Genomic DNA, 27,825 nt, shown 5'->3' on the forward strand with positions numbered 1-27,825 from the left:
CCATCTCTTATCAACTGAGTGACTAATGATTGCCTTTCAGAAAGTGTGCAAAGTCACATCACCAGAGCATGAGCAGAAGAAATCTTGACCTGAAATGACCGCAGAACTAAAGATTCATCTCCCTGTAGAACCCAAAGGGCTAGGACATGACTGGACCTTGAAAGTTGACTCTTCTCAGAAGTAAGGGGTCCCTCATTCAGGAAGCCCCAGTGTTAGAATTTCTTCCCCACCTCATCATAAATGTTTAGAGCCCTATCATAAAACTATAGAAACTTGCCATAAATATTTAAAGCTGTACCATAAATGCTTGAAGCCTACCAATCAAAACCTGTGCCACTAGTGTTTCTGGGTGCCACCCTGTCCTCCCTAATGTCTTAAATTTCACCCCAAGTCCTGAATCAGGGAGACCAGTATGAGGGCACACACCCCCTGCCTCCCTGCAGATCCATCTCTCAGAATAAAGCTGATTTCTCCTCCAACATCCAATGCCATAGTTACATGGCTCATTAAGCTCATCAGGCAAGAGAACCCCAATTTTCTGCAGTAACAATTAGTGACCATGAAGGGACAAGGTCCTGTCACCACCCTCCTGAGACTTTGGAACCCCCAGCAGGATGTGTGGTCTTTTCATCAACCCTAAGCAGCTTCCTAGACAGTTTTGTCTAGAGACATGACTGATTGGATTCCTGTTTCCAGCTTTGGTGGTCCCAGTACCAGGGTGTTTTTCTTTTTCCCATTAGGAGAAGAAATACTTTCTGGATCAAGACGTCTCTGAGCTCTGGGTGAGTAACTTTAAGAAAGTGACTGTCCCTCACCTTGTCTCTCTGGTTTGATTTCCTGTAAATAGAAGTTGGCTTTCATTCTGGGGAATCCTGGTGGGCTGATACCCAAACCTTGAGCCTGAACCACCCAAGGTAACTAGAGGCAGGATAAGAGGTTCACTCATGAAGTTGCTTCTGGATCTGGGCAACACCTGGCACTGGTTGTGAGCTGCCCCTGGCAATCTGGTTTTGAGTAGCTCCTTGCGCTGGTTCTGAGCTACTCCTGGAAAACTAACTAGTGTTCTGGTCTGTGTCATACATAGAATTGTATTGTGTGTTAATGTTTGCCTGAACAGCATTCAGGCTAACCTGGGATAATTTAAAATTGCAGCGACCACTTTGGGGATCCTTTTTAAGAGCCAAGTAATAGAGAAATTTCTTCAAAGAGTCAAACTCACCACTTTCTGGCACCTAAAGTTTCCAGAAGCTGCAAATGTTTACAAAGAATTGTAGAATCTGACCCAGCTTGTTTAGCGTCCTGAGGGCTTGCCTTAATAATCATTAGGATGGAGTCACAAAATACAGTTGGGCAAAATCCCGTTGCACTCTGTTTTGTGGCTAAGGTTCCCACCAAACTGCCATCAGCCTCAGGGAATTACATTGGCCATTGGAAGGAAGCCTTAGTTTGACATCATTGTGAGCACCTTGGTTTCAGGGACACCCAAAATTTTCACGACCTAGTTCTATCTGCAGCATAAATATACTTTTGACCAGCTGTGTCTAAAGTCTGAAACAATGGGAAATGCTAATTTGATTCCCATCTGTAGCCCCTTAGGCTACATTCCCCCAAACTGGGCAACTTTTAGCTATGAGCCCATGAAACAGGAAAAATGATATTCCTTTATAACACAGCCTGGCTATCGTGTTCTTTAAAATCTGGAGAAAATGGTCAGATGATAGATCATTCAGTGACTCTGAGAAATTTGGTTTGAGTACTCACTGGTTAATTGATCCTTCTCCTCCCAGAGATGGTCACTATTCTTTCTTGTCTCTGTCTTTTGTGTCAATTGTCATAAAAAGGAAGGAACCATAGGGAAAGACACAGATATCTCTATAAGCTGTTGTCTGGGCGGGCCCTCAGTAAACTTTGCTGTAGGTTAAGTATGCACATGAGGTGAAAGCTATTGTTAAGGGGCCTCTTAGAAGCCAAAAAGGGCCACAAAACTGGTGGGCACAGGTCAAGCAGTTAAGAGCCATTAGGGCACTTGCCTCCTCAAGAAGACTCCTGTCATAGGAGAAGTTGGTCACAGAATGGGGTACATGATGACAGGTCCCCCACCAATCTCAAGAACACTTCTGTGTACAAGGTACTCTGTAAAACAACACACAATCCCCAACCCCAAGGTACTTCCCTCCTTGGTATTAGTTTGGCTCGAAGAGACCCAAGGCTTAGGTAAAGCTATTAGTGTGCTTGTAGGGGAGAAAGACATTTCCTCTACCCAATGTGGGTTCTTCTGGCCGGAGAACGAATTAAATTCACATGAGACAGAATAGCAGGAGAAAATTAAACAAAGCTTTATAACATGTATACATGGGAGAGGCTCAGGCAAGCTGAGCAACTCACCAAAATGGCTGAAGCCCCCACCTTAAATATCCTCCTCAGCTAAAGACAAAGGAGGATGTTGGGGGTGGGGAGAGTCAGTTACAGGAGGTTACCAGACAAGCACAATAAACAGGAATAAGATTATTATGCAGATTTAAATCCTGGCATTCTGTATTGATAGGAGTTTCTAGAGATAAGTTCATCCCCCTTCTTCCTGGTACAGAGAGGGAGACAACTTTAGAGATGGAGATTTCCCTTTCAAATGTAAATGTCTCCTAACAAAGGGCAAGAAAGTTCCACTCCTCAGAGCCTCCTTCCCTGTCCCAGTTTATTAAAAGTAACCAGCCCCAGATAATCCTCATGCAAAGAGACATGTCTTGGGGTGGCCAATGCCAGTCCCCCACATGCTTATAAGATGAAGATTTTTCTTTCGTCTTGTTCCATGTTTAAGAGCTTCGCTTTGTGTCCTCTTTGGTCTCTGCCATCTGCAGGATGCACGTACCAGCATGCATCTTGGTGGCCAGTTGAATAGACTGGGGTTCTGAGATGCACTCTCTTTGTCTGCTGTATCAAATCTCAGGGGAGTTTGTCATGAGGGTCCCAGTCCATCAGGGACCTTTGTTGTCTCAACCTTCATTGCTTCTTAGTGCACTACCAACTGTGCAGTGGAAACCTTTTCTTTCTTGGACTATTTTTTGGCAGTGAACTTTCTGGATCTTGTGAGGGCTGCTTCTTTTGCACTCTCTTTTGGGGGTCCCTCTTGTGTTCATAGTTAAGCCATAAATGCTTACTGGATTGAGTCACTATTAAGATCCTACTCCTCAATGGTCAGACGATGGATTCTTAAATTGGAAAAGCTTCTAAATTGGAAAAGTTTTTTAGAGAAGTCTCATAGTGACTAGTCTTAAGAACCAAACTTGGTGTCTCATCCTCCTCTCCTGATCTTCCAGAAGTTAGTGAAAGCTCCACCCACTCCCAGGGTAAATTGGTCTAGAGCTGAATTGTGCACTTGGCAAAGGGCCTTTATTAAACACTTTGTGCAGCCTTTTTAAAGGTGTGGTACATTGTGCTGAAGTTTTATAACAAAAACATCTTTTGACTCACCTCTTAAGGTAAAAATCTCCATAATATAAAGAAGCAACTGGAAAAACGTAGCTGAAAGGATGGGCCAATCTCTGTTATCATTCAGACTGTAATTAGTTCTTTGGGGAACTGGAAACAACCATGTTTGTCTTGCAGATCCCTGCAGTGCCAGAGGTGTGGCTCTAGAAAGCGGTTCAAAGTTTGCTTGTCCTTTGCCAATCCCAAAGCCTCCCCTGTTCCTCTCTAGATGCTCGTAGATATTGGCACATTGGAGACAGACAAACAAAATATGCCCCAGAAACTCCATCTTGGAGAAAACTTTAATGGTTTTTCTGTGCCTTTGTGATATAGCTGGACAGGCTGATCAACCTATAATATCATTATAGTTACAACCCAATTTCTGAGGACTTAAGAGCAACTGTACTTAAAAAAAATCCTTGCAAGACTGGAAATTCAGGTCTAGAGGCAGTTCAGAGTCCACTCATTTCTCTTATCTCAAAGACCTTGCAACCTTTCCAAGAAATATCTAGCACATCACCAACTCATAATGATGAGGATTTTTAGACTCATTACTTTTAAAACTACAGATGAGAAGTAGGCTCTGAGGAGCAGAGTTTGCTTGCCCTTTTTTGAGAACATTTACATTTGTAAGGGAAACCTCCATCTGTGAAGATGCCTCCCTCTCTGTGCCAGGAAGAAGGCAGGATGACCTTATCTCTGGGAACTCTTAATGGGGAAGGCAAGGACTTAAGTTGGTTACTGTCTGGCAACCTCATGTAACTGATTTAGGGTGGTGACTTCTGGCCTTTACTTAATCCGATTTGATTCTTATCTAAAAGTTGTGGGACCACCCAATGGCCAGACCCCACCTGCACTGATACCATTTTAACTTTTTTACATGTTCTTTCCTTTGTCTTATAAAGAGATGGCTCACATACCTATGCCTTAAATTTAGCCTTACTCTCCACCCATGTTTGCAGCAGTGGGGGGAGGGGGGCAGCAGCAGCGGCTCCTCCTGCCCGTGGGCCCTGGCCCCACACAGCAGCCTGACTGCCCATGGGTCCTGTCCCCATGCTATTCCACACTATTCTCTAAATAAAAGAGCACTACCGCCAGATCTTGAGAGTCCAAGAAATCTTTCTTTTGAATCCTCAGCTCACCGACCCCGCATCAATAAGACTGAAGGAAAAAAGGAAAAAGGAAATAAAAAATGGCCATAAGAGCACCCTCACCAAAAATCTAGCATCTTGAGTATCTTCTCCACAAATATTAGTAAAAAACTTAAAACAGAATGTGGAATCATAAGTAGGGAGCCTTTCATTACTGTACCTGATTCATGGCAGTAATTTTAAAACAGTAACCATGGAATCTCTGTGTTGCACGTCTATATATGTGTTTGTGTGACATCTTACCTCCGGGTGGTCTAGTTTGTAAAGAGCTCTATTCAATTGGCTTGAAGTAAGCATTTATATAAGTTATTTCTAAATGTAATAGCAACTAACCCAAGTGTCTTTCAAGTTAACATGATAAAAATTAATCTTTGGTAAATGAAAGCTTATTTAAGATTGTTGGTTTGGTTAAAATGGACGTGTCTTCAAAGTTGTCAGCATTGGATAATATGGAGATATGCAGGCTTTATTTTATGATTATGGGTCAAATAAGCTGATGTTATGGCTATTACAAAACTGGTTAGCAAAAATAATAACTTAAAATGATGACTAATTTTGCCTACTGTATCATAAAGTTTTGTAGGCAATCTAAGGAATTACTGGGATTGAGTAAACTAAACAGATGTGAAAAAGATAAAAGTGCTGAGTGAAGTTTTTAACAATAATTATGTGTTATGGCATGTATATTTAAGACAACTTCCAAAATTTCTCTGGTAACTTGAAACTTTGAAGTTTTTCCAGGTGAAATTAAATGACAAAAATCTCATTGGAGAGGCCGGCCTGGTGGCACAGCAGTTAAGTTAGCATGTTCCACTTCTCAGTGGCCCGGGGTTCACCGGTTCAGATCACAGGTGTGGACATGGCACCGCTTGGCAAGCCATGCTATGGTAGGCGTCCCTCATATAAAGTAGAGGAGGATGGGTACGGATGTTAGCTCAGGGCTAATATTCCTCAAAAAAAAAATCTCATTGAATATTTGGGTCATTTTGAAATAAGATAAAATACTGAAACATTATTGCTGAACATGTCTAAGTTTATCTACCTTTGGCTTCTTATTACAGAGAAACTAAAAGATGTTTTGGCCTATTAGTAAACATGTCATAATTTATAAAAATTATATTATTAAGTAGCATGTATCTAGAAATTGTAAAAACTGTTTCTTAACTTGCCAAGCCACAGAATGCTAATGTAAAAAAGCAGTTCATGATTATTTACTTTTTAGTTTTCATGAAAAATGAACATCCATAAGGGTAAAAATTTCAGTTAATATATGTAATTAAAGCTACTAAAAATGAATAAGGAAAACACCTTTGTCTCAAGGAAAGTAGGATATATGTTTTCATTAAAGAAGCTACAAGGAATGGAAATGTTTTTGTTTGTTTTGTTAAGAAAAATTTGTCCTGAAATAGTAGAAGGAAAGAAGGAAGGCATGGGAAAATTCTGAACGTGAAAAAGGAGGTTATAGAAGGTTTGTGGACGAGGAACGCTGAGGAAAGAATTTTGTGCAGCAACACTTAGGGAAGAAAGCCTACTATAAAAATTCTCTCAGGCTCTGAGTATCAGCTTTTCATTTGGCCAATTGTTGACCACAGAGCTACTGAAGAAATTAAAAAACCTTTAAAATATCTGCTTAGTTTTCAGCCAGAACAAACAGTAAATATTTCTGGGAGTATTAAATAACCTCAATTTTTCTAATTTTAGTTTCCCCTGGGCTGTTTAAGGGAATGACATAGCAGTTTACCAGGAAAACCCTCAGAGTCTTGAAAACTCTGGAGTTGCCCCTCAGGGCCCTCCTACAACAGTGGATGTGAGGGCGTCAGTAAGGCCACTAACCTGGTGGACTCCTGTTTATGGTTGTGAGGTCTTTCCTTTTAGGTCCCTCTTACAGCTTTAATTTTCCATTAGCTTTTTGCAACAAAACTTCCAATGAAGGCATTTTAGCATTTTGAAGCTTTGGTTTGGAGTGCACCTGTTAAATGATCTTATCTAGTTAGAATGTTCCCTCTACTGGCCATTGTGGTTTTAAATCATCTTTAGTAATTTTGGTCCATTGAGATAGAAATCTACAAGAGAAGGGACCATAGTTCTTAAACAAAGCCAGCTGGAGTTCCTGAGGGAGAAACTTCTTGGGAAACTTTGGAAAATGAAAGTCCCATGTGAAAGAAAAGCTCACAGACAGGAATGACAGTAGAGACATCCCTCAGTTCAGTGAGAGTACTCATAGAACAAGGCAACACCCTGCGGAGGGAATCCCATCCTTGGCAATGGCAGCCACACTGGACTGAGACAATCATCTCCTTGGCTGTCATCCTGATCCCCAAAAAAAGGCACTGACCTTGACCCACTGGAGGGAAGTCACAACCTGAGAGGACCCACAATCACCAGAGTCAGTGATCCATGGAAACAGTGAGCCCCAGGTGGCTCCTACAGGTACCATACCTGGTTCCAGGGGAGGGTGGTCCACAAAGATGAGATCATTTCAGGTCCCACTTTCTGACACCATGTATGTTAACCTATAAATAAAGAGCTAAAATGAGGGGCAGAGAGGCATTTATTTGAGGATCAGAGAACTGTAATTCAGGGAGCACAGACTTAGGTAGAAACCAAAACAGTGTCCACCTAGAGAGTAAAAGCCAGGGGTTTTTAACGGCACAGAAAGGAGATTTGCATTACAAAGAATGTTAATTGGGGTTGGTAGCAAAATTTATTCTTGGCTAAAAATAATCGATTACTAATGCTGGCTAGAAGGGGGCAAAAGTCCATCACTGTGAGGGGCTGCAGGTTTCTTGCAGCGTTACTCAATTCAGAAGTTCATGTTCTGCTGGATGAGGACGTGCATGAGACCCATTTCCTTCATGGCTTCCCAGCTCCATTTTAAAGCCCTTAGACATCAGTGACTGTTTCACATTCCACAACCTCAATCAGGTAAAGCACAAGGAGCCAGCTTGGGGGAAGCACTGGTCTCCCCACTTCTTACTCTGTTCCTCTGTTTACCAGGCTCCATCTCTCTCTGGCACCCAGCCCTTCCTGCCCCTGGAGCTCTTTCTTAGAAACAGTTTGGTGCTTCATCTTTTGTCTTGATAACAACTTTATTCACATACCATAATGCTCAACAACTGAAAATGTACGCTTCTGTGTGTTCTGGTATAGCCACAGAATTGTGCAGCCATCACCACTATCTAATTCAGAACATTTCCAGCCCCCAAAAGGAAACTCTGTATGCAACAGCAGTCACTTCCCATTCCCCTCTCCCCCCTCCCCTGGCCACCACTGATCTACTCTCTGTCTCTATGATTTGCCTGTTCTGGACATTTCATATCAATGACACCAGACAACATGTGGTCTTTGTAACTGTCTTCTTTCCCTTAGTGTGATGTTCTCAAGATTCATCCATGTTTTATCACTACTTAGTTCATTCTTATGGACAAATAATATTCCATTGTATGGAGATTTCACATTTTATTTCTCCATCAGGAGTTGGTGGACATTTGAATTGCTCCTACTTTGGGGCTACTAGGAGTAATACTGCTATGAAAATTCAGGTGCAAGTTTTTGTGTGGACACATGTTGTCATGTCTTGGGTACATACCTGTGGCAGAATGGCTGGATCATACAGTAACTTCATGTTTCACATTTTAAGTAACTGCCCAGTGGTTTCCCAAATCAGCTGCTCCATCTTACATTCCCACCAGCAGTGTGTGAGGGTTCCAGTCACTCTACATCATCTTCAGCATTTATTCTTGTCTGATTGTTTGACTGTAGCCATCCTAGGGGGTGCCTCACATTGTAGTTTTGATTTGCTTTTCTCTAACGACTAATGATGCCAAGAATCTTTCCATGTGCTTATTGGGCATTTGTATATCTTCCTCAGAGAAAAGTCTATTCAGATCCATTGCTTATTTCTCAATTGGGCTATTTATCTTTTTATTGTTAAGTTGTGAGTTCTTCATAGGGAATGATGTCAGCATCATGGCAGAGTGAGCTGTTCCCTTTGTTTCTTCCCTCAAAGTTACAACTAAATGGACATTCATTAACCAACAGAGGATCCCCACACAGCACAACAGGAATCCTGAGAGATCCACACAGATATACTTCTGAAGGTGTGTGGACTGGATCCCTGAGAAGCAGTGGAACTAGATAAGCACACCCCACCCACTCCCCAGTAGCAGCAAGCCAGGTTGCAGAGCCTCACACAGTGGCCATGCAACTGTAAGAGGAGGCAGGAGCAGCTCGGCCCAGACATGTGAATCTTTTTGGAGTGGTAGCCTGGCCTGCAGGAGTCCCCACTGTGCCATGGCAGCCCCACCTGAGAGATCACTCCCCACCAAGTGGCAAGTGGTGTCATCTCAGCCCCCATGAAGGTACCCCACACACCAAATGGAGCAGCTCAGCCAAACCACCCATGAACACAGAGTTGGCATGCATGTACACAACCCACCTGCTGAGCAAAGAGTCCCCACCCCCACAAGAGTGACCCACCAAGTGGCTGCAGCCAGCCTGCAGAAATGCAGCTGTACCCACACAACTTCCATCAGAAAAGGCAGGATCAGAAACACAGCTCCTGCCCCTCCCCAATGTTGGCAGGTGGAATCTGCCACTTGATACCACCACAGATGCATCAGTGAAGGATATGTTCATCAAACACCATGAGACAGTAACACTTCAGGGCAGAAGGAAAATGACAAGTCTCCCTAAACCAATCCTGAAGTCACAGAAATTACAAACCTAATGACAGAGAATTTAAAATAATTGACATACAGAAACTCAATGAGTTACAAGAAAACTCAGAAAGATAGTTCAATGAGCTCAGGAATAAAATTAATGAACAGAAGGAATACTTCACCAGAGAGATTGAAGCCCTTACAAAAAACTATACAGAAATTCTGGATATGAAGGACACAATTAATGAGATAAAAATTAATCTAGAAATCATAAAAAATAGAGCTGACATTACAGAGGATGTTATTAGTGAATTAGGGGACAGGAATCTAGAAATGCTTCAGGTGGAGGAGGAGAGAGAACTAAGATTTTTTAAAAATGAAGAAATTTTTTGATAAATATCCAACTCAATTAGGAAAAGCAACACAAGGATTATAAGTATTCCAGAAGGAGAAGTAGGGGAGAAAGGAGAAGAGCTTGTTCAAAGAAATAATACCTGAGAACTTCCCAAACCTGGGGAAAAACTAGACTTACAAGTACATGAAACCAATAGAACTCAAAATTACATCAATGCAAAAAGACCTTCTCCAAGGCATATAATAGTAAAATTGGCAAATTGAATGACAAAGAAAAAACATTAAGGGCAGCAAGGCAGAATAAAATAAACTATAAAGGAACCCATATCAGGCTTTCCTCATATTTCTCAGCAGAAACCTTACAGGCTAGGAGAGATGGAATGATATATTGAAAATACTGAAAGACAAAAACTTCCAGCAAAGAATATTCTATCCAGTGAAACTATACTTCAGATATGATGGAGAAATAAAAGCTTTCTCAGATAAAAAAAATCCTGAAGGACCTCTCTTACAAAAAATGAAGAAGGAAGCCCTCCTACCTGTAACAAAAAGGCAAGGTTTACAAAGCTTTGAGCAGGGAGATAGACAAAATCAGAAAGTTGCAGCTCCTTATCAGAACAGGTTATCAAACACACAATTATAACATTAAAGATAATGGGAAAGAAAGTATCAAAAATATTTATAAGCACTTCAATTTAGTCACAAACTCAGAACACAAAACAGAATAATTTGTGACAACAATACCTCAGAAGTGGAAGAAGAAAGGGATGAAAGCTGCTTAGGCTAATGGAGATGAGAGGCTATCAGAAAATAGACTATCTCATCTATGAGATCTTTTATACAAACCTCATGGTAGCCACTAAACAAAAATCAGAGCAGAGATACAAGTCATAAATAAAGAGAAAACTCAGAAAACCACCAAATTGAAAGGACTGTCAGAAATACAAGGGAAAAGAAATATACAACAACCAGAAAACAAGAGATAAAATGGCAGTATTAAGGCCTCACATATCAATGATCACTCTAAATATCAATGGATTGAATTCTCTGGTTAAAAGATACAGAGTGGCCAGATGGATTAAAAAACAAGACCCAACAATATGCTGCCTCCAGGAAACACACCTCAGACAAACACAGGCTCAGTTCAGAGTGAAAGGATGGAAGATGATACACTAAGCTAATGGCAAACAAAGAAAGCAAGTGTTGCCATACTTATATCAGACAAAGTAGACTTCAAGATAAAAAAGGCAATGAGAGACAAAGAGGGGCAGTACATAATGATAAAAGGGACATTCCACCAAGAGGACATAACATATAAATATGTATGCACCTAATACAGAAGCAACAAAGTACATAAAGCAACCATTGACAGACATAAAATGAGAAATTACAGCAACACAATAATAGCAGAGGACCTAAACACCCCACTTACATCAATGGATAGATCATCCAGAGAGAAAATCAACAAGGAAACAGTGGCCTTATATGAAACACTAGACCAGAAGGACTTGATAGATATATAGAGATCATTCCATCCAAAACAGCAGAATATACATTCTTCTCAAGTGCATATGGAACATTCTCAAAGATAGACCATATGTTGGGAAACAAGACAAGCCTCAATAAATTTAAGGAGATTGAAATCATATCAAGCATCTGTTCCAACCACAATGCTATGAAAATAGAAACCAACTGCAAGAAAAAATCTGAGAAAGCCACAATATGTGGAGATGAAACAACATGCTACTGAACAACCAGGGAATCAATTAATAAATCAAAGGAGAATTTTTAAAAATACCTAGAAACAAATGAAAATGAAAACACAAAATACCATCTCTTGTGGGATGCAGCAAAAGCAGTGTCAAGAGGGAAATTCACAGCAATACAGACCCACCTTAACAAACAAGAAAAATCTCAAATAAGTAATGTCAAACTACACCTAATAGAACTACAAAAAGAATAACAAAGCCTAAAGTCAGCAGAAGGAGAGAAATAAAAATTAGAGCAGAAATAAATGAAGTAGAAACCAAAAAAATAGTAGAAAGGATCAATGAAACTAAAAGCTGGTTCTTTGAGAAGCTAAAGAAAGTTGACAATCCCTTAGCCAGACTCATTAAGAAGAAAAGAGAGAAGGCTCAAATAAATAAAATTAGAAACAAAAGAAGAGAAATTACAATGGATACTGCAGAAATACAAAGGATTATAAGAGAATGCCATGAAAAACTATATGCCAACAAATTGGAAAATCTAGAAGAAATGGATAAATTCTTAGACTCATGCAACCTCCCTAAACTTAATCAAGAAGAAATAAAGAATCTGAATAGACCAACACAAGTAAAGAGATTGAAACAGTAATTGAAAACCTCCCCAAAAAATGAAAGTCCAACGCCAGAGGGCTTCACTGGAGAATTCTACCGAATGTTCAAAGAAGATTTAATTCCTGTCCTTCTCAAACTATTCCCAAAAATTGAAGATGATGGAACACTTCCTAACTCATTCTACGAAGCCAATGTCACCCTTGTCCCAAAGCTGGACAAAGACAACACAAATAAGGAAAATTACAGACTAATATTGCTGATGAACATACATGCAAAAGTCCTCAACAAAACATTGGCAAGCTGAAAACAGCAATACGTTAAAAGGATCATACACCACGATCAAGTAGGATTTATACTGGGGACACAGGGATGGTTCAACATCTGCAAATCAATTAATGTGATACACCACATTAACAAAATGAGAAATAAAAAAACACATGATAATCTCAATAGATGCAGAGAAAGCATTTGACAAGATCCAACACCCATTTATGATTAAAATCTCGATTAAAAAATCTCAATAAAATGGGTATAGAAGGAAAGTACCTCAACATAAGAAAGGCCATATATGACAAACCCACAGCCAACATCATACTCACTGGGGAAAAACTGAAAGCCATCCCTCTGAGAACAGGAACAAGACAAGCGTGCCCACTTCTGCCACTCTTATTCAACATAATACTGGATGTTTTGGACAGAGCTATTAGGCAAGAAAAAGAAATACAAGTTATCCAGATTGGCAAGGAAGAAGTGAAACTCGCTGTTTGCATGTGACATGATTCTGTATACAGAAAATCCTAAAGAATCCATCAGAAAACTATTGGAAATAACCAAAAACTACAGCAAAGTTGCAGGGTACAAAATCATCTTACAAAAATCAGTTGCATTTCCATACCCTGATAAACTAGCAGAAAGAGAAGTCAAGACTACAATCCCATTTACAATTGCAACAAAAAGAATAAAAATAGCTAGGAATAAATTTAACCAAGGAGGTGAAAGACCTATACAATGAAAACTATAAGACGTTATTGAGAGAAATTGATGATGACACAAAGAAATGGAAAGATTTTCCATGCACATGGATTGGAAGAATAAACATAGTTAAAATGTCCAAATTACCTAAAGTAATCTACAGATTCAATGCAATCCAAAGCAGAATACCTATGTCATTCTTCACAGAAATAGAACAAAGAATCCTAAAATTCATATGGGGCAACAAAAGACCCTGAACAGCCAAAGCAACCCTGGAGAAATGAACAAATCTGGAGGCATCACAATCCCTGACTTCAAAATGTACTACAAAACTATAGTAATCAAAACAGCATGGTACTGGCACAAAAACACACACAGATCAATAGAACATAAGTGAGACCCCAGAAATAAACCACACATCTACAGAAAGCTAATCTTCAACAAAGGAGCCAAGAACATACAATGGAGAAAGGAAAGTCTCTTCAATGTACGGTGTTGGGAATACTGGACAGCCACATGCTGAAGAATGAAAGTAGAACATTATCCTACACCAAACGTGAAAATTAACTCAAAATTGATTAAAGACTTGAAAGTAAGGCGTGAAATCATAAAACTCCTAGAAGAAAATATAGACAGTATACCCTTTGATGTCAGTTTTAGAAGCATCTTTTTGAATACCGTGTCTACTCAGGCAAGTGAAACAAAAGAAAAAGTAAATAAATGGGACTACATCAGACTAAAGGGCTTCTGAAAAGCAAAAGAAATCAGGAACAAAACGAAAAGACAACCCACCAACTAGGAGAAATATTTGCAAATTGTATATCCAACAAGGGGTTAAGTTCCAAAGAACACAAACAAAAAAACAACAACAAAAAGACAAACAACCCAATCAAAAATAGGCAGAGGACATGAACAGACATTTTTCCAAAGAAGATATACAGATGGCCAACAGGCACATGAAAAGATGTTCAGCATCACTAATTATTAGAGAATTGCAAATCAAAACTACAATGAGATATCACCTTACAACTGTCAAAATGGCTATAATTAGCAAGACAAAAAATAATAAATGTTGGAGAGGATGTGGAGAAAAGGGAACACTCATACAATGCTGGTGGGAATGCAAACTGGTGCAGCCACTATGGAAAACAGTATGAAATCTTCTTGAAAAATTAAAAATAGAAATACAATATGATCTGGCTATCCCACTACTGGGTATCTATACAAAGAACATGAAATCAACAATACAACAATACAAATACCATACACACCCCCATGTTCATTGCAGCATTACTCACAATAGTCAAGATGTAGAAGCAACTGAAGTGCCCATCAGTGAATGAATGGACAAAGAAGATACAATGGAATACTACTCAGCCATAAAAAAGACAAAATTGTTCCATTTCCAACAACATGCATGGATCTTGAGGGTATCATGTTAAGCAAAATAAGCCACACAGAGAAAGACAAATACCTTATGATTTCACTTATATGTGGAAGATAAACAAACACATAGATAAAGAGAACAGATTAGTGGTTACCAGCGGGGAAAGGGGTGGAAGGCTGGGCAAAAGGGGTAAAAGGTGCATATGTATGGTGGTAGCTAAAAACTAGACTATTGGTAGGGAGCACTATGCAGTGTATACAGAAACTGATAGATAATAACGTAGACCTGAAATTACACAGTGTTATAAAGCAATATGACCTCAAAATAATTGAAAAAAAGAGTTCTTTATATATTCTGGATACAATCCCTTTATCAGATATATGATTGCATATATTTTCTCCCATTCTGTGGATTTTCTTTTCACTTTCTTGATGGTATACTTTGTGCATGCAACTTATTAATTTTGATGAAGTCCAACTTATCTACATTTTCTTAGATTGATGGAACTTTTGCTGTCATATTTAAAGAAAGGTTTGGGGGAGGGCAAAAGGGGTAAATTATAGGATGATGGATGGAAACTACACTTTTGGTGTGAGCACGCTGTGTATACAGATGTTGAACTATAATGTTGTACACCTGAAGCCTATACAATGTTATAAACCAATGTTACCTCAATAAAAGTAAAAACTAAAAGAAAGAAAGGAGACATTGCCTAATCTGCAGTCATGAAGATTTACTCCTATGTTTTCTTCTAAGAGTTTCCTGGGAGTTTAGCTAAACTTCTCCATAGTGTTGCTGCCTCAGCATCCATTTCATGTGGACAAGCAGCCTGCAGGGCCTTTGAAGTGACACTAGCCCCTCCTGAGAGTGCACGCCATAGATAACCACCAGCAGAGTCACAAGTCAACGGAAGTTTCTGGTATGGCTTCCACCACTGCCTTTGTGAGAAGCATTCTCTCTGTCTTCCAGGGCCTTCCCCCTGTGCACCCCTTAGATAACAGCCCTGTGAGACTTACCAAAACCTCTTCTCGGTTTGAATTGACCAAACCAGACTTAGCCTGACAATCCCAAAGCACTCCACCTGTGGACCCCAATAAAGGCATATGCCCCAGGTCCTGCCCTGCTCTCTGCCTGCCCTCTGCCTTAACACCCCTCAAGGTGTGCAGCGGACCTTCTCCAGAACCTGTAACAAACTTCTCTATTTTGATAACTTTGTGGTCTTTGATGAACCAAGGCTTACCCTCCAATACCCCCCAGGGCTCTAATTAACAAACGTTAATTTGACGTTAATGTTATGTTAATCATAACAGCTATTACACGCATATCTCATTCTATTGTGCTTTGCAGATATTGCAATTTTTACAAGTTTAAGGTGCAGGGGAGGAGGAGGAATTTCTCCCCTTTTCCCCTTCTGGTTCTCATGGCTGGTCAAAGAATTAAAAATGATATAAGGTAGGTTAGCTGGAGAAAATCAAACAAAGTTTAATACATGTACTTGAGGGACTCACATAAGCAGGAAGAATTCCAAAGACAGTCAGGCAAAATGAGGTGCATGTGTCTTTCTGAGTTAAGGAGAGGGAGATAAAGGTCTGAGACTTTAAAGGGGGAGAAGACAATTTACAGGAAGATGAGCAGAGTTCATATGTGGTAAACAAATGTTTGTGTTGTGCCATCTACAGACAATGGGACCCGAAAGAGATCTTTGGATACAATGGCCCTTGCTAGATGCCTTCCTGCCCCCCACACCTAGAATTATCCATGGTAAGAGCCCCTCCTGGGACAGGCTCTTCTCTCTTAAATTCTTTTAGGCAATTTGGGGGAAGGTCAAATGATCTTCCAGAGTCTTCTGAGCTTTGATTGTCTTCAGCTCAAAATAATCTGCATAAAAGAGTGGCACATCTTGGGGTGGCCTGCCCTGAACCCCATCAAAGGTTTGTGGCAACCCCGCATCAAGCAAGACTATCGGTGCCATTTTTCCTACTACATTTGCTCACTTTGGGTCTTTGTGTCACATTTCAGTAATACAATGTTTGAAGGTTTTCATCATCAACTTGTTATACTGATCTGTGATCAGTGATCTTTGATGTTACTATGGTAATCGTTTTGGTGTGCCACGAACTGTGCCCATGTGAGACAGCAAACTAAATTGATATATGTCGTGGTGTACTGACTACTGTACCCACCAGCCATTCCCCCATCTCTCTCCCTCTCCTCAGGCCTCCCTATTGCCTGAGACACAACACTGTGGAAATTAGGCCGATTAATAAACCTACAGTGGTCTCTATGTGTTCAAGTGAAAGGAAGAGTTGCATGTCTCTCACTTTAAATCAAAAGCTAGAAAGGATTAAGCTTAGTGAGGAAGGCATGTCAAAAGCCTAGATAGGCCAAAAGTTAGGCCTCTTGTGCCAAACAGTTAGCTAAGCTATGAATGCAAAGGAAAAGTTCTTGAAGGAAATTAAAAGTGCTGCTCCAGTAAATACACGAATGATAAGAAAGCACAACAGCCTCATTGCTGATATGGAGAAACTTTAGTGTTCTGGATAGAAGATCAAACCAGCCATGACACTCCCTTAAACCAAAGCCTAATCCAGAGCAAGCCCCTAACTTTCTTCAATGCTATGATGGCTGAGCCAGTGAAGAATCTGCAGAAGAAGAGATTGACTCTAGAAGAGGTTAGTTCATGAAATTTAAGGAAAGAAGCCATCTCTATAACATAAAAGTGCAAAGTGAAGCAGCAAGTGCTGATGGAGAAGCTGCAACAAGTTCTCCAGAAGATCTAGCTGAGATCATTAATGAAGGTGGCCACTCTAAACAACAGATTTTCAGTGCACATAAAAGAGCCTTCTGTTGGAAGAAGATGCCATCTAGGAATTTCATCACTAGAGAGGAGAAGTCAATGCCTGGCTTCAAGGCTTCAAAGGACAGGCTGACTCTCTTGTTAGGGGCTAATGCAGCTGGTGATTGAAGTTGAAGCCGATGCTTATTTACCATTCTGAAAATGCTAGGGTCCCTAAGAATTGTGCTAAATCTACTCAGCCCATGCTCTATAAATAGAACAAAGCCTGGATGACAGCACATCTGTTTACAACACGGTTTGTGGAATATTTTAAGCCCAATGTTGAGACCTACTGCTCAGAAAAAAAAAGACTCCCCCTCAATATATTACTGCTCATTGACAATGAACCTGATCACCCAAGATGTCTGACGGAGATGCATAATTAGAATAATGCTGTTTTCGTCCCTGCTAACACAACATCCATCCTGCAGGATCTGGGCAGTAATGTTGATCATGAATCAAAGAGTAATTTTCACTTTCAAGTCTTATTATTTCAGAAACACATTTCATAAGGTTATAGCTGTCATAGATAGTGATTCCTCTGATGGATCTGGGGAAAGGAAGTTGAAAACCTTCTGGAAAGGATTCACCATTCTACATGCCATTAAGAACATTTATGATTCATAGGAAGAGGTCAAAATACCAACCTTAACAAGAGTTTGGAAGAAGTTGATTCCAACCCTCACGGATGACTTTGAGGGGTTCAAGACTCCAGTGGAGGAAGCAACTGCAGATGTGGTGGGAATAGCAGGAGAACTGGAATTAGAAGTAGAGGCTGAAGATGTGACTGAAATGCTGCAATCTCAAGACAAAACTTAATGGATGAGGAGTTGCTTCTTATGGTTGAGCAAAGAAAGTGGTTTCTTGAAATGGAATCTAGCCTGGGGAAGATACTGTGAAGATTGTTGAAATGACAATAAAGGATTTAGAATATTACGTAAACTTAGTTGATGAAGAAGTGACAAAGTTTGAGAGGAGCGGCTCCAACTTTGAAAGAAGTTCTGTGGGTAAAATGCTACCAAACAGCATCACAGGCTGTAGACAAATTGTTTGTGAAAGGAAGAGCCTATCGATGTTCCAGACTTCACTGTTGTCTTATTTGAAAAAATCTCCACAGCCATCCTAACCTTCAGCAACAACCACCCTGATCAGTCAGCAGCCATCAACACCGAGGCAAGACTCTTCCCCAACAAAAAGATTACAACTCTCTGAAGGTTCAGATGATGGTTAGTTTTTAGCAATAAAGTATTTTTTAATTAATGTTTGTAATTCTTTTTTTAGTCATAATTCTATTGCACGCCTAATACACTACCGTACAGTGTAAATAAAACTTTTATATGCACTGGGAAACAAAAAATTCATGTGACTCACTTTGCTGCGACATTCATTTTATTCTAGAGCTCTGATACTGAAACCACAATATCTCCAAGGTCTGCTTGTACAATTTCAGCTCATCAATTTAGGTCTTTGATCCATTTTGAGTTAATACTTGCGTGTGGTGTGAGGTAGGAGTCTGACTTCATTCATTTGCATGTGGAGATCCAGTTGTTGCAGTGTGTTGAGAAGACTATTGTTTCCCCCATTGAGTTGTTTGGCACTCTTGTCAAAAAGGAATTGGACATAAAGAGAACGAGAAGATGAGGCATAGACTAGGGGGAAATATTTCTAAAAGACATATTTGATGAAAGATTGTTATAAAAATAAACAAAGAACTCTTAAAAATCAACAATAAGAAAACCAAAAGCCCAATTAAAAATGGGCAAAATATCCAGACACCTCACCAAAAAAGACGTACAGTTGGAAAATAAGCCTATGAAAAGATGCTCCACATCCTATGTCATTAGGGAATTGCAAACTAAAACAACAATGAGATGCCAGTACACACCTGTTAGAATGGCAGAAATCCAATACACTGACAACACCAAATGTTGCTGAGGATGCAGAGCAACAGGAACGTTCATTCATTGCTGGTGACAATGCAATATGGCACAGCAAGTTTGGAAGACAGTTTGGAAATTTCTTACAAAACTGAGCATAGTTTTATCCTATGAATCAGCAACCACACTCCTTGCATTTACCCAAATGAGTTGAAAACTAATGTCCACACAAAAGCCTGCACACGGATGTTTACAGCAGCTTCATTCATAATTGCGAAAACTTGGAAGCAACCAGGATATCCTTCAGTAGGTGAATGCATAAATAACCGTGGTTCATCCAGACAATGGAATATTATTTAGCGCTAAAAAGAAATGAGCTATCAAGCCATGAAAAGACATGGAGAAACTTAAGTGCATATTACTAAGTGAAAGGAGCCAATCTGAAAAAGCTACATACTGTATGATTCGATTACAACTGTATGACCTTCTGGAAAGGCCAAACTGTGGAGACAGTGAAAAGATCAGTGGTTGCCAGCGGTTAGTGGGGAGGAGGGACGAATAGGTGAAGCACAGAGGATTTTTAGGGCTTACTGTAGTAGTGTGTACACGTCATTATACATTTGTCAAACCCATGGAATGTACAACACCGAGTGAAGCCTAATGTAAACCATGGACTGTAGGTGATAACGATGTGTCACTGTAGGTTCATCAGTTATAACAAATGTACCAATCTGGTGGGGGATGTTCATAGTCAGGGAGGCTGTGCATGTGTGGGGGCTGAGGGAATATGAGAACACCTTCTGCTCAATTTTGTTGTGAACCTAAAACTGCTGTAAAAAAATAAAGTCTATTTTTTAAAAATCTATTGGCCAGAATCTTAAATTGGTCATAAATTTTTTTAAATTATTTTCCCATGTTTTTGAATTCTCAATTCTATCCCATTGATCTATGTCTCTCCTTATGTCAGTAACACACTGTCTTGATTCCTGTAGCTTTATAGTCAGTTAAGAAATCAGAACATGTAAGTCCTCCAACTTTGCTCTTTGTCAAAATTGTTTTGGCTCTTCTGGGTCCCTTGCACCTCCACGTGAATTTTAGGATCAACTTGATGATTTCTGCAAAATAGGCATTTTGGATTTTAATAGAGTTTTAACTGAATCTGCAGACCAATTTGGGGGGTATTGCCTTCTTGACAATATTAGGTATTCCAGTCCATGAACATGGGATGTCTTTCCACTTATTTAGGTCTTATTTAACTTTTTTCAATGATATTTAGTAGTTGTCAGTGTACAAGTCTTGCATTTCTTATGTTAAATTTACTCTAAATATGTTTATACATAAATTTTTTGATGCTTTGTAGGCAGAATTGTTTTCTTAATTTCATTTCTCGATAGTTCATTGTAGGCGTATAGAAATACAATTGGTTTTTGTATATTGATCTTGTGTCCTGCACCTTTCCTGAATTGGTTTATTAGTTCTAATATTTCTGTGTGGATTCCTTAGTATGTTGTCTAGGAAAGATCATGTCATCCGAGGCTAGAGATAGTCTTAGTTCTTCCTTTCCAACCTGGAGTCCTTTTCTTTTTGTTTTGTTGGTTTTTTGTTTTGTTTTGTTTTTTGGGTTGTTTTTTTTTGGTTTTTTTTTTTGAGGAAGATTAGCCCTGAGCTAACTACTGCCAATTTTCCTCTTTTTGCTGAGGAAGACTGGCCCTGGGCTAACATCCATACCCATCTTCTTCTACTTTATATGTGGGACACCTACCACAGCACGGCTTTTGCCTAGCAGTGCCATGTCCGCACCCGGGATCCAAACTGGTGCACCCCGGGCCGCCAAGAAGCAGAATGTGCAAACTTAACCGCTGCACCACCAGGCCGGCCCCTGGATTCCTTCTATTTCATGTTCTCACCTAATTGCCATGGCCAGAGCCTCCAGTAAAATGTTGGATACAAGTGGTGAGAGGACCTCCCGATGTTCCTGAGCAAAGGGAAAGCTTTCAGTCTTTCACCACTGAGCACAGCAGCCGAGGGATTTTCGTGAATGGTCTTCGTCAGTTTGGGGGGGCAGGGGTCCCTTCTATTCCAGGTTTGTTGACTTTTTTCTGTGTCTGTTGAGACAATGGTGTGGTTTTTGTCCTTTATTCTGTTAGTATGGCATATTCCATTGATTGATTTTCATATGTTAATTCAATCTTGCGTTTCTAGGATAAATCCTACTTGCTAATTTTTATATGTTGCTGGATTCAATTTGCTGGTACTCAGTTGAGCAATTCTGCATCTATATTCATAAAAGATGTTGCTCTGTAGTTTTCTTTCCTTGTGACGTCTTTGCTGGATTTGGTGTCAGGGTGCTCCTGGCTGTGTAGGATGAGGTGGGAAGTGTTCTCTCTTCATCTTGTATTTTTGGTGCTTTCTCTTCACTGCATCTCCATGTGTTTCTCAGTGTAACTGCCTTGCTCACTGGGGTCCAGCACTTGGCCCAGCCATGTCCCTGGAAGTTTACAGTTTACTGCGTCGACCATGCTTGGCCACGAATATCCATCGGATATTGGAGCCTGTGAAGAGGGTGTGGTGAGAGCCCTTCTCTGGGTAGATGAAAAGTCAGTGTTCTGAAACCCTGCACAACAGCTCTCAGGTGGCCGTCGGTCAGGCCTTGGGGGAGCTCCTGTTACACAACTGCCCAGGCCTCTTGGTTGGAAATGCACTTTTCTGGGTTTCTGTGAAGGCGTTTCAGAGCAAGGAGCATCTGCTAAGTTATGCTGAGGCCACAAAGGAGCGAGGTGCGGGAGGTGTCACCCCTGCAGGAAGTGGGAGCCCATCTGAGAAGTTTCTCAAGACAATGTCAGCCACATACCAGAAGAGAGCAAGGGGCTGGCTAAGGCAGAGTGCTCCAAGTGGCACCATCTTGCCTGGGAATCCACCACCCTGTCACCAGCCCACTGAGCCAGACAGCCTGCAGGTGCCCCTAACGTCATATCCCACAAACCACATAGAAACCTGACAACATGGAGAGAGTTCTGGGGGAAGAGGGTGACTGTTTTGGTTTTGCTTTGCTTGGATGGATTGTCCTCATTTTGCTGTAAACAAGTTCACACCCTGTCACACCAGCCTTTCCACTTTCAAAGGAGAGGAAAGAGCAGAAGGACAAAGACCCCTCAGCCCCAGGAATAAATAAGCCTGGGGGCTTTGTGATGGTCACGTGATCAGACATGTGATGTGTCCCCATGATGCAGGGACTGGCATGAAGCAGATGCTCAGTCCATGACACTTCTCACAGATATCCAGAAGTAGGGAGCCATTGTTTGCGTCCCCTAGGCTTGACAGTTGCTCCTGGGATGGGAGGGGCTGCCATTGATGTCTGAGGGCCCCTAGGAGTGCCCCAAGCTGGAGGGCTGGAGGTCATCCCCAGGGCTCTGCTTGCCTCCTTTCAGGACACTGTCTGTAGCTGGAATCTCAGAACAGCCAGCACGAGTTCCGCCAATTCACAGAACACTCCCCACAGCCGGGCACTCCCTCGTCAGTGGGTGAGGGTGGCTTACTGCCATCCCATTGTGCCAGAGGTCAGGGACTGCCCAGGGCCTCTCAGCCACATTCAGACCCTCATCTTACCAGCGTCTTGCCTGACTCCTGCAGCCTCTACACCTCCCAGGGTCGAGGGGCCTGGATGGTGCCCAGCTGGTGGAGTCCGTGTGTTGGGATGAGGGATCAAGGAGGGCGTCTGCAGCAGTGGAAAGCGGGTGGGCTCCAGATCCCTCCCAGACCTGGACCTTAGCCTCCACCCACCTCCTGAGGCCACCCTGGTGACCTGGGCTAGTCAGTTACCCTGTGGCCTGGACTTCCTCATCTGTGAGCCAGGCACAGTTATAGGGCTTCCCCAGAACCTGGTGAGCTCTGGTTGTGACCGTGTGAGGTGTGGGCAGGGTGGGCTGAGTGCGTGTGGGACCGTGAGGCAGGCTCCGGTGCTGGATCTGGCACCCAGGGCTGGAGCAGGCCCTGCGTGCTGAGGGGCAGCAATGGGGACAGCAGGGGATTCAGAGCAAGTCCTGTGTGGTTGAACTCAGCCAGAGAGGTCATGAAGCCTAGGGTACCTAGGGACAGCGGTGTGGCAAAAGTTACTCTGGCACTGGTGAGGCAGCAGTGTGTCGAGGTGCAGGGTGGGGACGCAGGGCCTTGGCATTGGGTGCAGCGCTCAGGGTGCCCCCCAATCCCAGTGGGGTGAAATGATAGACCAAACTGGCAAGGCAGGGGATGGGGCATGAACATCACTGTCTGAGGTCAGGTGGCCACCTGGGTGAAGCCCAGGGCCACAGCATCACTCCAATCCTGGGTCCTGGAGGCCTGGCCCCATTCTTGGGAAGCCTCGGGTTTCCAATGTGCTCTGGGATCCCAGACCACAGGAGGGGTTCCTAGCCTGGCTCCCTGGGGCTGCCCCCTCCCCACTCTCAGGACCCCTCCCAAACACCCAGTCCCTTGCTCGGGAGGCAAGCCGAAGGGATCCCCACACTTCCCTGTGGCCTCCTGCCCACCCTGCTGCCAGGCCCTGAGCCTGCCTCATCCAGGCCTCCAGCTGCCAGTGGTTCCAGGCTTGGGTCCCCAGGGCAGGGTCAGAGCAAGGACTGAAAGCTGGTCAGGACCCAGGGCAGCCTCTCACTCCCCTCTCACCCTCGTAGGTGCCGGCAGCTGACTTGGTGCTCCTCTCAGCTGCCCACCATGGCCTGGGGGCTGCCCAGCACCGCCAGCCTGGCACGCTTCTGCCAGAAGCTGAACCGGCGGAAGACACCGGAGGAGCCCACCACAGAGACATCACTGCGGCGCTGCCTGACCACACTGGACCTGACACTGCTGGGTGTGGGTGGCATGGTGGGCTTTGGCCTTTATGTGCTCACAGGCACCGTGGCCAAGAGGATGGCTGGCCCTGCGATGCTTGTGTCCTTCAGCGTGGCCGCTGTGGCCTCCCTGCTCACAGCCCTATGCTACGCGGAGCTTGCAGTGCGTGTGCCCTGCAGGGGCTCTGCCTACCTGTTCACCTGTGTTCACGGGTGAGCTGTGGGCCTTCCTCGTTGGCTGGATCGTGCTCATCCAGTGGCTCCTTGGTGGATCCGCCGTGGCCCGCATCTGGAGCAGCTACCTGGATGTCATCTTTAGCCACCGCATCCAGAGTTTCACTGAGGCCCATGTGGCCATCTGGCAGTTGCCCATCCTGGCCCGGTACCCAGACTTCTTGGCTGCTGCCATCATACTTTTGGTCTTGGCTCTCATCTGCTGTGGAGCCCGTGTCTCTTCCTGGCTCAACCACACCTTTTCTGCCATCAGCCTGGCCATCATCCTCTTCATCATCATCCTGGGGTTTGTCCTGGCCCGCCCGCACAACTGGAGTGCTGAGGAGGGCGGCTTTGCACCCTTTGGTTTCTCTGGCATCATGGCTGGTGCTGCCACCTGCTTCTACACCTTTGTGGGCTTTGGCGCCATTGCTTCCTCCAGCGAGGAGGCCCGGAACCCAAAGCGAGCCATTCCTATGGCCATCGCTATCTCAGTTGGTCTGATGGCTGCTGCCAACATCCTTGTCTCCACTGTGCTCACCCTCATGGTGCCCTGGCACAGCCTAGACCCTAACTCAGCCCTTGCTGATTCCTTCCTCCAGCGGGGCTATAGCTGGGCGGCCTTCATCGTGGCAGCTGTGCAATCTGTGGTAAGGGGCTCTTCTGAACAAGGTGGGAGGGAACAGAGGGGTGGGGCCCCTGGAGGCTTAGGGCACACATCTCCATCGGGGCCTGTGCTCCCAGTTGCATCCTGGGCCCATGATTAAATTCTCTATCTGGACACCTTGGGAGGGAGCACTCACCACCCCTCCCAGTCATACACGGAATGTCAGTTCTGGGCATGTGCTTCCAGATCCTTCCAGGCAGAGGGATTCAGTCCTCGTCAGATTCTCCAGTGGGTCTGTCACCTAAACTAGGATGTCCCATTCCTGGGTGGTGAGGGGGAGCAATCCAGCACCCACTCTCAGAGCCCAGACAAACTCATGCCCGTGTTCCCAAGGGGCCACCCATGCCCTAGTCCCCAGCAGCAGCCCCCGATGGGCCTGTGCACCATGGTGACCAGTCTCCCACCCTCCTCCACAGCCATGACCACTCTCCTGCTCACCATCTTCTTGTTCGTGCCACGCATGCTCTGTGCCATGGCTGCCGACGGGCTCTTCTTCCAGGTGTTTGCCCGCGTGCACCCCCGGACACGAGTGCCTGTGGTGAGCCTCCTGGTGTTCAGGATTCTCATGGCTTTCCTGGCGCTGCTGCTGGACCTCCAGGCACTGGTCCATTTCCTGTCTATTGGAACACTTCTGGTCCTCACTGTCCTGACCATTAGCATTATCATGCTACGCTTCCGAAAGTCCCCTCCATCCAGTTCTCAGGGCCCAGGCAGCCCTGTGGGCAGAGAGCAGACCTCAGCCCCTGAGCCTGGGCAGCTGCGACCAGCCCTGAGGCCCTACCTCCGCTTCCTGGGTGGGTGCAGGCCTGGAGTCGCTGTGGCCTGGGCCCTCGGTGTCCTGGTGGCCTCAGCCATCACTCTGGACTGCGTGCTGGTCTTCGGGGACTCGGCCCTGCACCTCCCGCCCTGGGGCTACACCCTGCTGCTCCTGCTCAGCTCCGCCACGTTTCTGCTCAGTCTCCTCGTCCTGGGGGCCCACCAGCAGCAGCGCTGGCAGGACACCTTTCAGGTACTTCCTCCAGCCAGCACCCACCGCGCTCAGCCCAGCCGGCTCCCTTCGCCCCTTCCTCCTCTGCCGTGGCAGGATGCACCAGGGCCGCAGGGCGGGGAGGCCAGTACCCCACAACCCTCTCTCTGCATGGCGGGTGGGCCCTTGTCTCCAGAATCTCCAGAGGTGGAGAAAGGCTCTGTGGACTCCAGAGAAATCAGGCCGTGGGCCAGCAGCCCTTCCCTGCAGCTCAGCCCTGCCATTGTCCCCACAGGTGCCCATGGTGCCCCTGACTCCCGCCCTGAGCATCCTCCTCAACATCTTCCTCATGCTGCAGCTGAGCTACATGGCCTGGCTGCGCTTGTCCATCGGGCTGCTGATCGGTGAGTGGGGGCCAGGCTGGGACCCCAGGGGGCTGCAGGAGGAGGGCACACAGGGAAGCAGGGCTGGGACCTGGCCCTCAGGCTTATGCCACCCTTGCAGGACTTGTGGTGTATTTTGGCTATGGCATCTGGCACAGCAAGGAGAACCAGTGGGAGCAGCCGGGGTTGACTGCCACACACGGCAGCCTGGAGGAGATGGTGCCAGCCCTGCAGTCCCCCAGCCAGGCACCGGCCCAGGAGCCCAGACTCACGGAGCAGCCCTCTAGTCCATGAGGACCACTGGGACTTGACTGCCCTCCCCCACCTCCTTGGGAGGCCGGAGAAGCTGGCAGCCCCTCTATCTGGGGTAGCTTGGGTTTGCAGGCCTGCCCATGCTGGGGGGTCCTCAGGACCTCAGGACCTTAGCCCAGGTGCCAAGCTTTGAGTCTTGGGGAGTGGGCCATGGGCAGCGCTGGTGTGGGGGTCTCTTTGCCCAGCGCCTTCTAGTTTATGACCAACTCCAGCTACCTGAGCAGGTGGAGTAGGGCGGGCAGGGAAGAGGCCCGAGTCCCAAGGATCCACAATAATAACAGATCGGCCAGCAATGTGGCCTGCTGCTGTGTCCACTGTGGGGTCTTTGTGATCCTTAGTCCTTACCTGTCCCCAGGAACCAGATGATTATCTCCAACCTACAGCACATTTGACAAGGTTCTATAAGGTGAAGGTGCCAGTTCTGGGACAGCCCTGAGCCAGGGACATGGCCAGACCTCGGTCCTGAGATTCTGCTCTCAAGCCAGTGCCCTCTGCCCAGCTCACAGGGGAGCTACACATACCAGGCATAGAGGGGTCCCTGACAGGGCGGGGCCAGGCTCCCTGCCAGGCTCCCCACATGTCCCCTTCGGGGTAGATCCAGAGAGCAGAGCCTGGACCCCAAGGAGGCCGCCTAGAAAGGGCAGTGCAGTTCCAGGGTTCCCTCGATTTCCCAGAGCCCCCAGAGAGCAGGGCAATCCTGAGGCCTGCCCTGGATGGAGAGGGCTCCCTGCCCGGGCACATACATCTCTCAGGCACAGGCCCATATGGCCCAAACTATCCCCTGGGCGTGCACCCACATGCAGACTGAGGCAGCAGCTGTTTCCCAGCCCAGGGCGGCCTGCAGCTTCCAGCGGCGTCTCTCCCTGCCGCTCCCTCAGGGCTTTGTGACAAAAGCTCAGGGTGGGACACATGTGTGCCTGTGGGGACACAAGTGCCTGGGCCTGCTCCAGGTACCTTCAGCCTACCTGGTGACAATGGGACCCCACCTTTGGGGGTTCCCAGGCCCCAGAGGGGGCTTGGCTTGGCTCCTGCAGCCCCATCCCTCCCCTCCTGACCGTGGGCCCAGGACATGGGGAAATTCTCCAGCAGGCAGGACTTAGGCCCCCAGGAGGATTCCAGAGCCTGAACCAGGCCAGCCTGCTGGGGGCCCCGTGTCCTCTGTGAGGGACATTCTCTCCAGCCCCTGGGCTCCCACTGGGGTCTTGGTCAGAGCGTGGTCCTCGTGCAGTTGCTCTGGCTGGAGTAGGCAGCTGCCCAGACATATTCTTGGGTGTGACCTTGGGCAGCAGTGACATATGTGTCCAGATATACAGCCTCCCCACCCCATGGCTCCCAGGAGCCCAGTGAGCAGGTTCCAGGGCATTGGGCTGGGGGTTACAAAGGAGACAGACAGAAGGACCCAAAGGACTCCATGCCCACCAACTCAGCCCCTCTGCCGC

The 27,825-nt window shown here is 44.8% G+C and overlaps 1 protein-coding gene across 1 annotated transcript; it reads left to right on the forward strand.

Annotated features, from left to right (window-relative positions):
• Positions 1-23,199: 23,199 nt before the first annotated feature.
• LOC124226002 (cationic amino acid transporter 4-like) lies at positions 23,200-26,368 on the forward strand. Its single transcript, XM_046638750.1, is given in 6 exon segments — positions 23,200-24,045; positions 24,047-24,693; positions 24,696-24,707; positions 25,141-25,733; positions 25,987-26,095; positions 26,196-26,368. Coding segments are annotated over 6 exon segments (1,851 nt in total). The 5' UTR covers positions 23,200-23,728.
• Positions 26,369-27,825: the final 1,457 nt, after the last annotated feature.

Source organism: Equus quagga, chromosome 15 (assembly GCF_021613505.1).
Source record: "Equus quagga isolate Etosha38 chromosome 15, UCLA_HA_Equagga_1.0, whole genome shotgun sequence".
Classification (NCBI taxonomy): Eukaryota; Metazoa; Chordata; class Mammalia; order Perissodactyla; family Equidae; genus Equus; species Equus quagga.